General features: G+C 35.4%; 1 protein-coding gene across 1 annotated transcript in view; it reads left to right on the forward strand.

Annotated features, from left to right (window-relative positions):
• Nucleotides 1-15,596, forward strand: part of LOC150085969 (leucine-rich repeat and WD repeat-containing protein 1-like) — a 129,390-nt gene that overhangs the window by 89,729 nt on the left and 24,065 nt on the right. The window contains exons 9-10 of the mRNA XM_090374758.1: nucleotides 5,907-5,982; nucleotides 8,470-8,607. Coding sequence (XP_090230884.1) covers nucleotides 5,907-5,982; nucleotides 8,470-8,607 — 214 coding nt within the window. The remainder of the gene's footprint in view (nucleotides 1-5,906; nucleotides 5,983-8,469; nucleotides 8,608-15,596) is intronic.

The raw sequence follows: 15,596 nt of genomic DNA on the forward strand, positions 1-15,596 counted from the left end.
CTTGTGGTTTGTGTGCGTGCTGATGATGAAGCAAGCTTACCTTTTTCCTTATATGCACTGGCTTTACTTAAAATTCCAAACCGTTGATTCAGGCATTCCAAGATGTCAAGAAATTTGTATTTTACCATCACCATCTTCAAATCTTTTTATGATTCCAATTTTTTCATCTAACGTTATCACTTTTCTTTTCTTTTCATTTTACCAGAGGCACTATCAGATACATTATTCCTTTTATCCATAGTTAATAATTACGTAATATATAAAAAATTTAATAGAAATTAATGTAAATAATTAGTATGCACAGTAATTAATGGCGGGAGATACACAAGAGTCTACACGTTAACACGCAACGCAAGAACAACTGATCTGCATGTATGTAATAAATGCAGTGTAGCCAGTGTTGTCCTTCAGAGTGCATAATGTTAGAAAATATTTCAATTGTTGTCCGTTTCTTTTTATTTTCTTATGGTAGAAAAACAAATTAGCTTCCCACACTGTATCTTGCATTCGTTTTTTGTTTATTTCTTGATAATGCGTCTCGATGGAGAAGATATGATGCAACGCGAAATAAACAGTAACTCCGTTTTGTGAACAGAGCCGCGCGCTCACTAAGAAAACAAGCAATGTGTTTATATAATGTTCTCTAATGTTATGCATACTTTAGCAGTGTATTTACATTCGTAGCTTAGTATTGACTTTCGTAACATCACCAGCTTCAGTTTCTTTAGGGCAAACCAAAATACCACGCTAATCGAAATTTTGATTCGTGCTAATTGAAAATTGGTAGCTAAATATAAACCGCGCTAATTCGAGTCTCATGCTAATCGAGGGATTCCTGTACGTATATGTGATTATTTTAAACAGTTCCTTCCATTTTAATTTTTACCTAACTAATAAAGCACTTGAGGGGCGAGTTCCTGTGATTTTTAGATTTCCATTTATATAATTGAAAATGTATTTAACAAATGCATTTTCAATTATATAAATAAACTATATTCAATAAAATATATTCAATTATATAAATTAAATAAATAAACTATAATAAACAAAATTTATTTAATGCACGTTACAGGTTTGAGGTTTTCTAAAAAAAACCCAAGAAAAGCATTAGAATTTTCTACAGTTCCACACTTGCTGTGGATGAAGCAACATTGCCAAAAACCCGTGTAATTTTAATGGCATCACAGGCTTCAGGTGGTAATACAAATTCTGTTGTAAGATTTGAAGAATCCCTCACATCAACAATGACATCATCACCATCCAAACTAGTTCTCTGGTTCTGGAGTACATCTTTTTAATAAGACCTATATACCATTTATATTACTATCCACACAAACCTGTTATCTTGTATAGGACATGGTTTTGTCACATTATAGCCCTAGTTTCTGATGTGCCATTGAAACCTAAACAGCCAACCAATCCACACAAACATTTGTCCCTGATGTTTTCCACTGAGGAACATTTTTGTTCAGGCAAATTAAAAACAAAATTGGTTTTCTGTATCATATGTTAAGAATAAAATGTTTTTTACATATTATTATATCTATATAACCTGTAAAAGTAAGTTCTCATACCTTAGAGTAGAAATTTGGTTTAATTCTTTTTTCCATCAGTGACAAACTTCTTGCATTTTAATTTTTTTTAATATTGTTTAGACATGTTTCTTAACCAGTAGAACCCTTAACTTCCCTTAACTAGCTTATGTATGCAGTAATTGTAAAAGAGGAAACCTCATACCTTTTTAGTAGGACTGTAATTCTCTCGACACTCAATTGCGGATGAATGTATTATTATATGAACCCACCCCACATGCTTAGTCTTAAATAAATCAAATTAAAATCATGCATTCAATTCTCATATCGCACCAAGTGCATCAAGAAGAGCCTTGGAAAGTCGGCAGCCACCAACCCCCCAAAAAACCAACCAAGCAAAAAAAAATCTTATTACCACAAAACAAATAAATATTCATCAATTCACAAACAATTTAAACTTTAAAACCGTTTACAACTTCTTTTAAGTGACTTATTCAGATTGTTACTGTGTTCACAAGAAGTACAAAAGCCATCCCCTCTGTTTTATATAAAATTATCGAAACCTGACACGAAATTATTTATATAGACCAATGTATGAATTACTGTTCATACATGCGTTAGAGTCCACGATTCCGAAATATTATAAGGCCTGCCTATATTAATAGAGTCAGCATTTAAACTCATTTCTAATGTTTCAGCAATTAATAATTTAAAATATTCTTGCTGTATATTAAGGACTTTCGATTCATTAAAAAGGAACATGTGCCCATCAGTGGTCGCATGAAACACAAGCTCAGAGGCACCTATCCTACCAGCCCTAACTGATGCTGTATCCTTGTCGAAAGTAAATTTTGTGTCGAGCCAGTATAAGCGGAATTGCACCCAACACAAGGAATATTGTAAACAATGTTGTGAGCTTCCATTGTAGGAACTACACCAATCGCCCTATGTTTCAAGACAGCATGGAGTTTACTCATGAGTTGTGCAACAATCTTAAATTCAGTCTTCTTAAAAATGTTAATGAATTGTCTATACCAATGTTGTATATATGGAACTTTAATAAAATGTTATGATCCGCTCTGTCATTTGCTGTACCTGTCTCCAATTTATATTTCACCTGTTGACTAATTTGCATAATGGCACATAATGAATAACCCCTATTTAAAAATCTTTTTGTATGTATCATAAGCTTATCCAGTAAGGAATCCTGATTGGAGCTGTATCTATATGCATTGTGAAGCTGATTAAAAATAATGCTCTGTTTATATGTGAAAGGATGATATCTTGAACATTGCAAAAATTTTCTGGTATTCGTCGGCTTCCTATAAATTTTAAAATGCATGTTTTCACTAACCCTGGTTAAAGTAAAATTTAGAAAATTTATGGATTTGTTCTGCGGGATTTCCATTTCTGAAGTGAATTAAGTCTGGTGTGTATGTTATTAAATGTATCCAGAACATTCTGTACTATATGTTTATTAGTAATTATTAAGATATCATCCAGATACCTACCGTAAAACTTTATATTTGGGAGATGAATAAGATCGAACAGGCATTAAATATACCTGTTCAATCTTATTCAGATAAATTTCAGTAACCAATCCACTCAAGCTAAGCCCTATCAGTAACCTGAATACGTGTTTCTATATTTTGTCTTGGAAATAAATATAATTGGTTTGTACAAGAAATTTAATCAAATAGAATATTTCATTCCTAAGTAAATTTGACATATTTAAACTAATTGCCTGATCATTGATAAGGTCCCATATTGCCTCTAGGGCAATATGGGACCTTATCAATGATCAGGCAATTCTCTTCCCTGTACACCAATCTACATGTAGATTGGTGTACAGGGAAGCAACATCTAAAGATAACAATTCATCGTCTCCATTTAGCGTTTTTCCTTTTAATTGGTTAAATAACAAATCCGAATTCTTTAAACTGAACTTTAATGTTGAACACAAAGGTTTAATAATGCTGTATAGATACGTTGCAAGCAATGCAAAAGGTGTGTTTCTGTAAGAGACAATAGGTCTACTTGGATATCCTATTTTATGTGGTTTAACCTGTCTGAAAAGAATTGGTACCACATTAGTCCTAGCTTTAAGAGTTTTTAAAATGGCCATCGAAATAGTGTTATTTATTTATTTTTTTTTTTACTCAGTTAACTTGCTATTAAATTGTTTAATTAGGTTGTAATAATATTACTAAGTTTGTGTATATAATCAATTTTATTTAAGACCACAACTGATCCCCCTTATCAGCTTTCTGTATGATAATATTGTTGTTCTGTTGTAATTTCTGGAGACCAATGCTCTCTTCTTTTGATAACCTAGGTACGTAGGTTATCAAACCTATTCTGATTAATAATTCCCTTAATCTGCTGTATAAATCCTTTCCTATTTTTTGCATTCCTTAATCCAAATTCGAATTCAATAACTGTTTGCCTTTTAGGGAGATGTCTGAGAGGTAAATTATAATTGAGACCCTTACTTAAAAGATTAATTTGTGGAATAGACAATTCATAAGAAGACAAATTGACCACACCATGGTTGGTAATATTATCTTCTTTATGTGTTACACACAATTCCGTCGTGTTATGCTGTCACTGATGGGCATGTGTTCCTTTTTAATGAATCAAAAGTCCTTAATACACAGCAAGAATATTTTAAATTATTAATTGCTGAAACATTAGAAATGAGATTAAATGCCGACTCTATTAATATACACAGACCTTATAATATTTCAGACTTGTGGACTGTAATGCACGTATGAACAGTAATTCGTACATAGCTCTATATAAATAATCTTGTGTCAGGTTTCGATAATTTTATATAAAACGGGGATTATCATTTGCAAATGACTTTTGTAGTTCTTGTGAACACAGTAACAATCCGAATAAGTTGGTAACTTAAAAGAAGTTGTAAACTGTTTTAAAGTTTAAATTGTTTGCGAATTGATGAATATTTGTTTGTTTTGTGGTAATAAGATTTTTTTTTGCGACAATTGTTTTTCAATTCTCATGGTAGCATGTGATATTGGTTGGTTTTTTAGGGGGGTTGGTGGCCGCCGACTTTCCATGGCTCTTCTTGGTGTGCTTGGTGTGATATGAGAATTGAATGCATGATGATTTTAATTTGATTTATTTAAGACTAAGAACGTGGAGTGGGTTCATATAATAATACATTCATCTGCAATTGAGTATCAAGAGAATTACAGTCCTACTAAAAAGATATAAGGTTTCCTCTTATAATTTAAGATTATAATGATAGGACTTATTGGGCTTCAGTGCTCTTTTGATTCTAAGCAGTAATTGTAAGAATAGAATTTATTATAAGCATTTTGTTGAACTTAAAAGTGTTGTGTAATGACTTCTTTAAGGGTTTGGTTTGTTTGTTTTTTTTTTTTTTTTTTTTTTTTTTCAATAAATTTGATTTTGTGTGTGCGCACATACACATGCTCCTTCTTTATTCAGTATCAGACTGGAGGAAAATGTTTTCATAGGACCCTCGTAAATATTTAACATGAACTCATTTTGTGATGAAAATCTGAAGAGGAATTGCCCTAAGGACATAAATTATATCTGGACTATGAATTATTGCTTTAGTAAGTTGTCTTATGTTTTCTGATATTATAATAGGAAATTCGTATGGAATACAATACGTATCTTATACTGAGCCAGTCATTCACCATTTGGTATTTTTAGCCTGCTTGAAATTGAAAGCCTTCTCTTGAATATTTGAAGGATTTGATCTAGAGCTGGCTTAACATATATGGCATTATCTTCTGTACAAGTCAGATATGGTGTACTGCTTCTAGGAAAATTATAAACATTCCTTTCTCCTCAAAACCTTTAATTATTTGATGATAGCACATTTGAATGAGTGATGAAGAGTCAAAATGCTTTGACCTCTTTGAGTAATGATCAATCACACTTGAATGTTTGTTGTAATAAAATGTTTTTCAAGAATTTTAACCTTGTTTTATTTCATCCATAATGCATATAAAACATTTTATTCTACAATAAACAAAAAAAAAAAAATTCTAAATCTTTTTTTTTTTTTTTTTTTTTTTTTTATCTGACTTTTGGCATACCTTGTATATTACAATGCAGATTTTAACTAATATTCTTAGTCTACAGTAAAGACTATCAAGGTGCACACAGGAAATGTGATGCCCTAGATTTAAAAAATTTATTGTCAGTACAAATGTTGAATACTTACATTATAGAACACTGCTCATTTTGCATCTATAGTTACTCTTAGTCATATGTTGGGTACATTTATTTTGTGTGTAAGTATACAAAATGAATTAACAATAGAATTCCTTTCCTCATTGCTTTCCCCCTTTTTTTTTTTTTTTTTTTTTTTTTCAGGTGGTAGTGAAGACAAAAAAATACACTTGTGGGATATTGGGGAGCCTTCTTTTCCAGATTATAAAGCTAAACATAAGTATGTAATGTTATTATTGTTATTATTGGATAAAAGTTGTGTGATGGATAAACTGACATAATAATAATAAAACTTGTTTTTTTATTATTTCATTTTAAGTGAGATTATTCTATAATTAATCTACCATAATTGAATTGCATTGCATTATCTCAACATAAATAGTAACACTGCATTTGCAGTAAGCAGCTGTTTCACTTAGTAATTAACATTTTTCCCATCTCTGTTTACGCATTACTTAATCCAATGTGGGTCATAATGGAAGAGCTGTTTCTTCACGTGATGACACCTTTAAAACACTGAAGATGCCAGAAACAAAACTACAGAAGATCTTCACAGATCTCTTTCCTTGCAGCCATCATCTCTCATGTGAGCAGCTTAGGCACCCACCAAGAAAAGATTTTTCTTTATCCCAGTCTGTTGAAAATGGTCAAAACACTTCACTTGTCTGATGGTTATGCCCGTGTCATTTCGAATGAGTTGGTCAATGAGTGACTTCTTCGTTTTCACTGTTTGTGACAGACGTTGGTCTTGATATCTGCGTGGTCCTTGAAATCAAAATCACCTTCCCAAAACCATTGGAGCCACCTCTGGACATTATTTTGATCAATTGTCTGGTTTTTCTGTATCCCAGCCTGTTGAAAATGGTCAAAACACTTCACTTGTCTAATGGTTATGCACCTGTCATTTCGAATGAGTTGGTCAATGAGTAAATTCTTCGTTTTCACTGTTTGTGACAGACTTTGGTCTTCTAGCTCTTTGTCCTTGAAATCAAAATCACCTTCCCAGAACCATTGGAGCCACCTCTGGACATTATTTTGATCAATTGTCTGGTCCCCACAGACTGCCAGCAGTTTTTGATGGATAAATGTGGCTGACTGATCACCCTATTTGAACAGGTACTCAATCACACACCATTGCTGGAAATGGATGTCACTTTGTCCATCCATATCTTCAGACCTAAAAACACCAGAAAAATGATATTAGGTGTCTTAATGGGTAATTGGTAGTACAAGTGTGCTTCATAAATTCCCACTCTTCCTTGTGCACGTATATGTGTGAGTAATTGTGCATTACTTATTGATCCTTCCTTTTAAATACAGTATATACAGAGTTGTCCATAAGAAATAAAACTATTTTGAATAACTACTTATGTAAATATGTATAAGTTATTTGAAAAACAATTTATAATTTTTTTTTTTTATTGGTTCGATGTAATTTGAACATAAGAAAGGTACAATGAGCCTTACAATGAAAGAGGGGATTAAAATTGTAAAGTGGCACGCAAAATATGAAAATGCTACAGAAGTTGCATGCCAGTTCAAAAATGTTTTTTGGACATAAACCACCCACAGTAACGACCATAAAGCAAATTGTGAAGAAATTTGTTGAAGTGGGAACAGTGCACAATCTACCCAACCTGGTAGACCTTGTATCTTAAAGACATCTGCTAATTTGAACTTATAAGAGAGGATATTGAAAGAAATCTGATAAAATCACAAAGAAAGCATATTTTGTAACTTAAAATACATAAAAGAAGCTTAAATAGAATCATAAAGGACTTGAAATACAAGGTTAATCATCCCATGTTGCTAAGAGTGGGGATGACCTAGCTCAGATAGATTGGAATTTGCTGAACAGTTTTTGGATGTGAGTATTACAAACCCAACTGTTATTGACAATGTTTTGTGGACTGGTGAAGCCACTTTTATGCTAACGCAGTCTGGCAGTCTGGGCTGGAAATTGGATGGATGGGTGGCTTTTTTTTTTTTTTTTTGATATCTCAGATCTTTTTTCTTTGAGACAACCATAACAAAAAAAAAAGCTACCCAAAACTGCTAAAAGACAAAATTATTCCATTAATGCAGTCCAAAATCAATTTTCAGCATTGCATTTTTATGCAGGATGGAACACCAGCTCATTATGCAAAAAAATTTTTGAATTCTTAGACAAAGTTCCTGGGTCAATGGATCGGATGGCGAGGTTTCATTGAATGGCCACTGCACTCACCTGATTTAACACCCTGTGATTACTTTTTGTGGGAATTCTTAAACAAAGTATTTATTAATAAGCACAGGTATCTGTGCTTATTACTAGTTAGAGAATTGTGCCTTGCTTTATGTCACTCTGTGCCCAAAAGACTATAATTTTATAAAGATTAAAATATATATTTAAAATAGTGTTGTTATTTACAGTCAAACACATTTCCTTACTTATGAACCACCCTATATATAAGGTTTCATGATTTTAAGGTTGTTCTTTCTTTATTTTTGGTTTTTATTTTTTGCCCTTTGTTTTCCCTTCATAACTTATTAATGTTTTTTTATATATATAACTAAATAGCTACTTTGAGTATGTTTGTTTCTCTCTTTGCTTAAATTTATGAATTACTCTGTTTACAATATATTCATGCAATATATGCAGTACTTTTACCATCTACAGCAAAAGTAATTCTTCCTAATTATTTAACAACCTACTTTTTTTAATTAGGAAGCTAATAACATTGGATTCTAGCTATCCAGTTTTAAATATGTTGCTTTCTGCACCTCATAACTTACTCTTGGTAGCTTGCAGTGGAGGACTTCTTGCATGGGATGTAAACAGTGTGAATTCGGGGAGAATGACAAAGTGAGTTAATTTTAGGAGTAACAAATTGTAACAAAGTTTATAAAAGAAATCATTATTTTTACTTGGTTCTAAATGTCAGTTCAAGTAAAATTTGTCTTTTTTTTTTTTTTCTAAACTTTCAAGAATAGTGAAGAAACAGTTTTTGAAAGGAATAAAAATACTGCACACTTTGGTTTTTCATCTAATATTATTAAATGAAAGCAAGTCCAGCCTACTGGGTAACTGTAAATTAAATGATTTATTGTTAGTATAATACTGATTCAATTCATGGTGGAGAGCCTCCACAACATGAGATCAATGCATTTAGTAGTAAACCCAATTTGCTCATTGCCACACAAAATGGAGCCTTTTGTCCTAAATTTAACTCGAGTAGTTTGATAGTCAGTCAGAGCAGTGATTCAGCCAATTCCTGCTGGAGGCAAGTATGAGTTCATGGTCCTAATAAAGTGGTCAGACAATGCATATGTGAGAAATAGTGCCCTATGGCAGCTTCCATATGTCATACTGTACCTTTGTCAATGTACCATGCCAACCCTTGGCAACATATTGGGTCCTGAGTGCCAAGCGATAGTGACCAGCGATCTTTTGTGCCATATATAGAGTGCTTTTTCTCAGCGAAAAAATTATATTTATATTTGAGTGTCTTTTCTTCCCGTTTTGCGCAACTCATTATTTACTTTAAAGCTTTCGAGTAAGAATCCAGAAAGGAAATTCACCTTTCTTTCCTTATATATATATATATTTATTTAATCCGTACTAACCCAACTAATGTCCTCAACAACTTGGTCACTGGTGGCACAGCTCCTGCCTCCACTTGGTGGGGCCAGTAACCTTGAAGAAGAAGAAGAAAGTTACTCTCCCGGGGCTAAAAGGAGCAAAGATAGACTTAAATAATTTTCCTCCTTTAAAGCCCTCGAGCTCAAGGTCAGAAATATCCAATGAAAATGACTCAAATCACCCTAAAAGACTTCAAAGAGAAGCAGTGTCCTAACCTCCCTAACTTTCTGGTAATACACTCTCTGTCTACTGCCTGTAGGCAAGTTATCACCATTTATGATCCAAAAATATTTGGAATCTATTGTGGGATCACCAAAAATGGTGAAGAGACTACAATCAAGAGACCTCCTGGTTGAAACAGCCACCACCAAACATTCTGAGTGGCTGTTAAAGACAAAAACATTTGGTGGGTTGCCAGTATCTGTTACTCCCCACAATACATTAAATTCATTGAAAGGTGTCATCACAGAGTGGGACCTACTTTGAGGGACTGAGGAGAATTAGTCCAAGAACTTAGTAATCAGTGCGAAGTGTATAATGATTAAAAAAGATGGAAATCTCCTACCAACTCGATCCATCATTTTAATCTTCAGCACTCCTGATTTGCCATCCACTGTAAAAGCTGGCTATTTAAACTGCCGGATTTAGCCGTACATACCGAATCCTCTTCGCTGTTTTAAATGCCAGAAATATGGCCATTCTCAGCAGGCATGCAGAGGTAATGTCATCTGTCCTATATATGCGGCTTGAAGGACCATACACAAGCAGATTGCTCAGCCTCAACCCCCTTGTGTCCCAACTGCAAAGGAAGTCATCCTGCGTTTTCAAAATCATGTGATATGTGGAAAACTGGAAAGAAAATTCATAGATACAAAATAGAACACAAAGTAACATATCCTGAAGCACGGAGACAAATATGTTGACCATGCCCAGTCTATCCTATGCGTCTTGCACCTGAAGCTATCTTTCAACTGCAGCTCAAACAGATGTGTCAATACCACCGAACACCTCTTTGGCAAATTGGGTTAAAGAAACCTTATCAGCATCCAGAAAAGATACTCCTAAATCTAAAACCAGTGAAACCACAAACACTACAATTAGTACCCCAACTGATACTCCAACAGTCTCGCAGGACACTGAAAGAATGAAAACTACTAAAGATTGTAAGAAAGCTGAACCACAAACCAACAGTATGGAAGTGGATGTACACCCAGATTATCAGGAACCCATCCTTGAATTGCTATGTTGTTGTTGTTTGGAGCATTAGCAACTAAGGCCATATTGCTCCTCGGATATGCAGTTGTCATTCCTTGACCTTTCCACATTCTCTGTATTTGGTGGTGACGGGCTCGAACCCCGGTCTAATCAAGAAGTGTGTGTGCTACGCACTGCTGCTCCTGGCTACGGAGGCTCCCCTAGAATTGCATGCCAATCACACTATGGATACTGGTCACCCCACATGCCCAAAAAAAAAAGACCAAAAAAAAAAAAAAAAAATGCCCCGCATCCAAAAAACAGCCAGATGAATTATCCTCGGGTAAACTTAAATAATGCATAACATCGTACAGTGGAATTGCTGAGGACTAAATAGTCATTCTGATGACTTAAGGGATTTAATAGCTGAATTGAATCCCATAGCTGTATGCCTACAGGAAACATTCTTGTCACCCCAAGTTTCGCCAGAATTCTCCAATTATATGATGTACAGATGAGATAGAAACTCAGAGTCTCCTGCACATGGAGGAGTAGCCATTCTAGTTAATTCTAACATGCCATCCAAGCCGATCCAGTTAAGAACAAATCTAGATGTGGCTACTCGTATTGCAGTCGGTACATCAGTTGCCCTTGTTATCGTTTATATTCCACCATCTCTACCTCTTCCCCATTCAGAACTTGACAGCCTCATCACACAACTCCCATCTCCAATTTGTCTTTTAGGTGACTTTGTGGGGGTCCACTACAATGGACAAAAGAGGCAAATTAATTGACGAATTTATGAATAATAGTGATCTTAATTTACTAAACTCTGGATCTCCTACTTACATCCACCTACCTACAGGATCTGCTTCTGCAGCTGACTTGTCAATTTGCTCTCCATCCATCTTTCCAATCATGACATGGTCGATATTATTTGATCTCTTTAATAGTGACCACTTTCCAATTATTTGCTCAATACAAACAGCGGTAACTCAAAATCCTGAGCAACGATCCAATTGGAAGTTTAGTAAGGCAAACTGGGATGGCTATTCTGCCCATATCCTCTTATGCATAATTTATGTCCAACAGAAACATATTGATGATGTAACTACTTACATCACCAATCAGATTCAGACTGCGGCAAATGCTTTCATTCCAAAATCTATGACATATCGTGCTCACTGAAATCACTGGTGGAATGCAGAGTGCTCTATTGCCGAACAGGAGAAAAATCGTGCATGGAATAATTTCCAGAAGTGTCCTACTACCGCTAACTTAATTGCTTTTAAAAGGCTTAAAGCAAGGGAAATTAGAAGGAAAGCAAAATGCAATTCATGGATTGCTTTTGCACCAACCATCACAAAATACACTGACACATGGATCATCTGGAGAAGGATACAGACACTAAATGGCAAATTTGTTTGCCCTCTCCGATACTTCATTGGAAAGGGAAAGACATAACTACTCCTTAAGAAGTTGCCAATGCTTTAGCAGAATCTTTTGTCACCATCTCTGCTTCTGCTTCCTATGCATCCTCTTTCCAAAGCATTAAAGATGGTGCAGAATGGTATAAAATTAACTTCTCAATGCTCCACTCCTTTCCGTATAACCAACAATTTACATTAATACAATTGAAAGAATCATTAAATAGATCTCCAAACAGTGCTTCAGGGCCAGATGGTGTTCATTACATTATGCTGAAGCATTTACATTAAAAAGACTTGTGTACCCTGTTGATTTTCCACAATCGAATTTTCTCTGAAAATGCCTATCCTTCTTCCTGACACCATTCATTCATTATCACCCTACCAAAATCAGGCAAGGATCCTTCCTGGCTCAAAATTATAGACCAGTATCTCTTACAAGCTGTGTAGGGAAATTTTCGAAAGGATGGTTCATACAAGACTCACTCACATCGTGGAGTCACAGAATCTCCTTCCAGACCATCACAATGGATTTCAGAAGAACAGATCAATGCTAGACGTGCTTATCAAAGCTGAATCTCATATTCACAATGCCTTCGTCATGAGACAACATCTAGTCATGGTCAACTTAGATCTTGAAAAAGCATTTGACACTACTTGGCCTCACAGTATTATAATGGATCTTTACCATCTAGGTCTAAGGGGACAATTGCCTGAAATAATTAAAAATTTCTTGTGACTTTGGTGTTTTCAGGTCCGATATAAAAACATGCTGTCTACATCTCACATTGAAGAGGAAGGCCTTCGGTACAGGGTTCAATACTTAGTCCAACACTATTCTCGATTCAAGTTAGCGATATGACATGGAACATCCCAAAAACATTTGAAACTTATAAAAGTTTCAAATGTTTTTGGGATGTTCTGTTTCAAATGTTTATTTGAAACAGACAACCTTACCATTTCCTGTCATTCGAAAAGTATGAACACCGTCGAATGGCAGCTCCAATTAGCCATAACCAAAATGGAATCCCAGACTTCGCAGAATGGTTATCGACTGTCAGAAAATAAATGCACTGCCACTCACTTCTGCAAGCTACGGGCTCTCCATCTTGATCCTGAACTAGAAATAAACAAAACTCCAATCCCACTTGTTAATACCATTAGATTTCTTTGACTGATATTGGACAGCAAACTAAACTTCCAAGCTCATATCACTCATTTAAGAAATACTTGTCTAAAGCATATGAGTATACTTCGATCAGTCTTGTCCATGTCATGGGGAGCTGATCAGTATACTTTACTATACCTGTACAAGTCCCTAATCCATTCATGCACAGATGACGGTTCTCCAGTATATGACTCTGCTAGGGTAAGCACATTAGAACGGTTGAACATCATACAGCATGGTGCTCCGAGGCATCCATAGGAGCTTTCAGGACTTTCCTGGTCCAAAGGCTTTACGTTGAGGTACATGATCCTCCATTACATTTTTGCAGAAAAATATTGCTGTCTCAATCTTCACTGCTGAGCTATATGCCATAAAGCTTGCACTTGAACGGATTATTGAACACTCCATTTCACCAGCCCTAATCTATACTGACTCTCTGAGTACAGTCTTTGCCATAAGGGAGAATTTCTATTTATTTATTTATTATTTTTTATTTTTTTTTATGAAAACCCCAAACGCGAGAGGTATTAGAACCTATTGTGCTTAGTACCGTGCTTGAGTGAGTTTTAGAAGACGAAAGAAGATATTTGTTGACATTAGACTTGAACTTCTCTAGACTGTAATTTTCAGGAAATACGTATGAAGGAATGTTCTTCTCTTGAACAGCCTTAGCACATTTATTGGAAAACCAAGGTTTAGATAAAGGACTAGATTTTTAAGTGGATTGTGGAATAAAGGATTCCATTCCTCCAAGAATAATTTCACTTACGTGATATGATGACATCAGAAGTTTTGAAACAGTAATCTGACCAAAGAAAAGAAATCTCTCAGGTCATCGCATTTTGCATTCTTGTAATGCCAAACAATACAAGGTTGGGAATAGCCATGAGATAGAGGCTCCATTGGAGAAGAGACAATCATCGAGTTGTGATCTCAGGTGCCTAAAGGACCACTCACTTCAACTGTATACTTGTCTGGTATTCTTGTAGGCAAATGAACAATCTGTGCAAGGTCATTAGTAATTGCAAAAGCCTTATCATCTGGACCAGCTGGGTCGGTGTGACTAGAAAACGGAAGCCAGCTGGAGTTGTGAATGTTAAAATCACCAAGGGAAAATTACCTCATTGTTAGGAAAGTTGGACTGGAGAAAATCAAGTTGCAAAGAGAGGAAATCAAAGAGCTCCAAGTGATTAGTGGAGTTGGGAGAATGGTAGAGACAACAGATAAATTTGACATAATGAGGTAGAGGGAATTTTTAAGCCAGAGAAGATCGAAAAGAGGAGATTCCAGATTACCAAGTCTCTGACAGGGAATATCGGAACAGACATATGTACAAGTACCAGCTTTGAGGCAAAAGGAATCATACAGTGAATAATTTGGGCAACTGAGATGAGCAGTAGTTGAATCAACCGTTAACTGAGGTTCTGTCAGAAAAAGTACATGGGGTTTGGCAGACTGCAAGTGGAAATGGACATCATTAGACCACATATATTTGTGAAATAAAGTAGGAAATGTTTGGGAGGTTTAGATCTTTTCGCAAATAAGCTTACTCTATTAGTTTGACAATTCATGGTGTATTCAATAGTGAGAAAAAGTGGGGGTGACATGCTGTATGAAGTAATGAAATTTTTGGATATGGCGTACACATCGTAAGAATATACCCAGATCCTTGACATAACGTGGCCTCTACAATGCTCCCCGCATATACACTACTCTGACTCCCTCCAGTCACTATCTGGAGCAATATGGCCTTAGTTGCTAATGCTCCTAAAAACCAAATAACAGTCACTATCTAGCAGAGTAGAGATAGCAAGATTGTACACTAGTTGATCCGGAAGGCTCCTAAAGAGTTACCAATAGGTTCAGTCCGGTGTACTAACTAGCGACCAGCCTGCGAACACCATTTTAGAGCTGTACTCTCAAAATGTAAGGAAGATTTTATCTCGCCATGATGTTCATCATAACCTCAAAAGTCATCAGTCATACTGCATAATGAAAGAGATGGAGAAGGGTTGACTGGAACTTAGCTCTGGAGATTAAACATTGGTTTCACCACTTCAAGCGTGGTGGTACTGCACCGGTTGATAAGAGTCATCTACCGCCTGTCATCCTACATTGAAAACTATTCACTGTCCATTACTTTCATTCAAAGAGTCGAATCAATCAGTAACATTTTGTTGGTTACCAGGACGTTTGGGAATTCCGGGAAATGAGTCTGCTGATCTTGCCGCTAAAAAACCTCTTACCACATTCTCAAAGGGCTTTCAGGTTCCATATACGGATTACAAGCCTGTAATTCACAAGGCATGTTATGAAAACTGGCCACAAATCTGCAAAGTAATACCAACAACAAACTGCCAGATCAAACAAAAACCAGAGTTGTGGCTGTCTGGATTCAGACGAAACAGACGAGAGGAAGTGGT

This window comes from Mastigoproctus giganteus, chromosome 5 (genome assembly GCF_048544385.1).
Source record: "Mastigoproctus giganteus isolate SK-2022 chromosome 5, ASM4854438v1, whole genome shotgun sequence".
NCBI classification, from domain to species: domain Eukaryota; kingdom Metazoa; phylum Arthropoda; class Arachnida; order Uropygi; family Thelyphonidae; genus Mastigoproctus; species Mastigoproctus giganteus.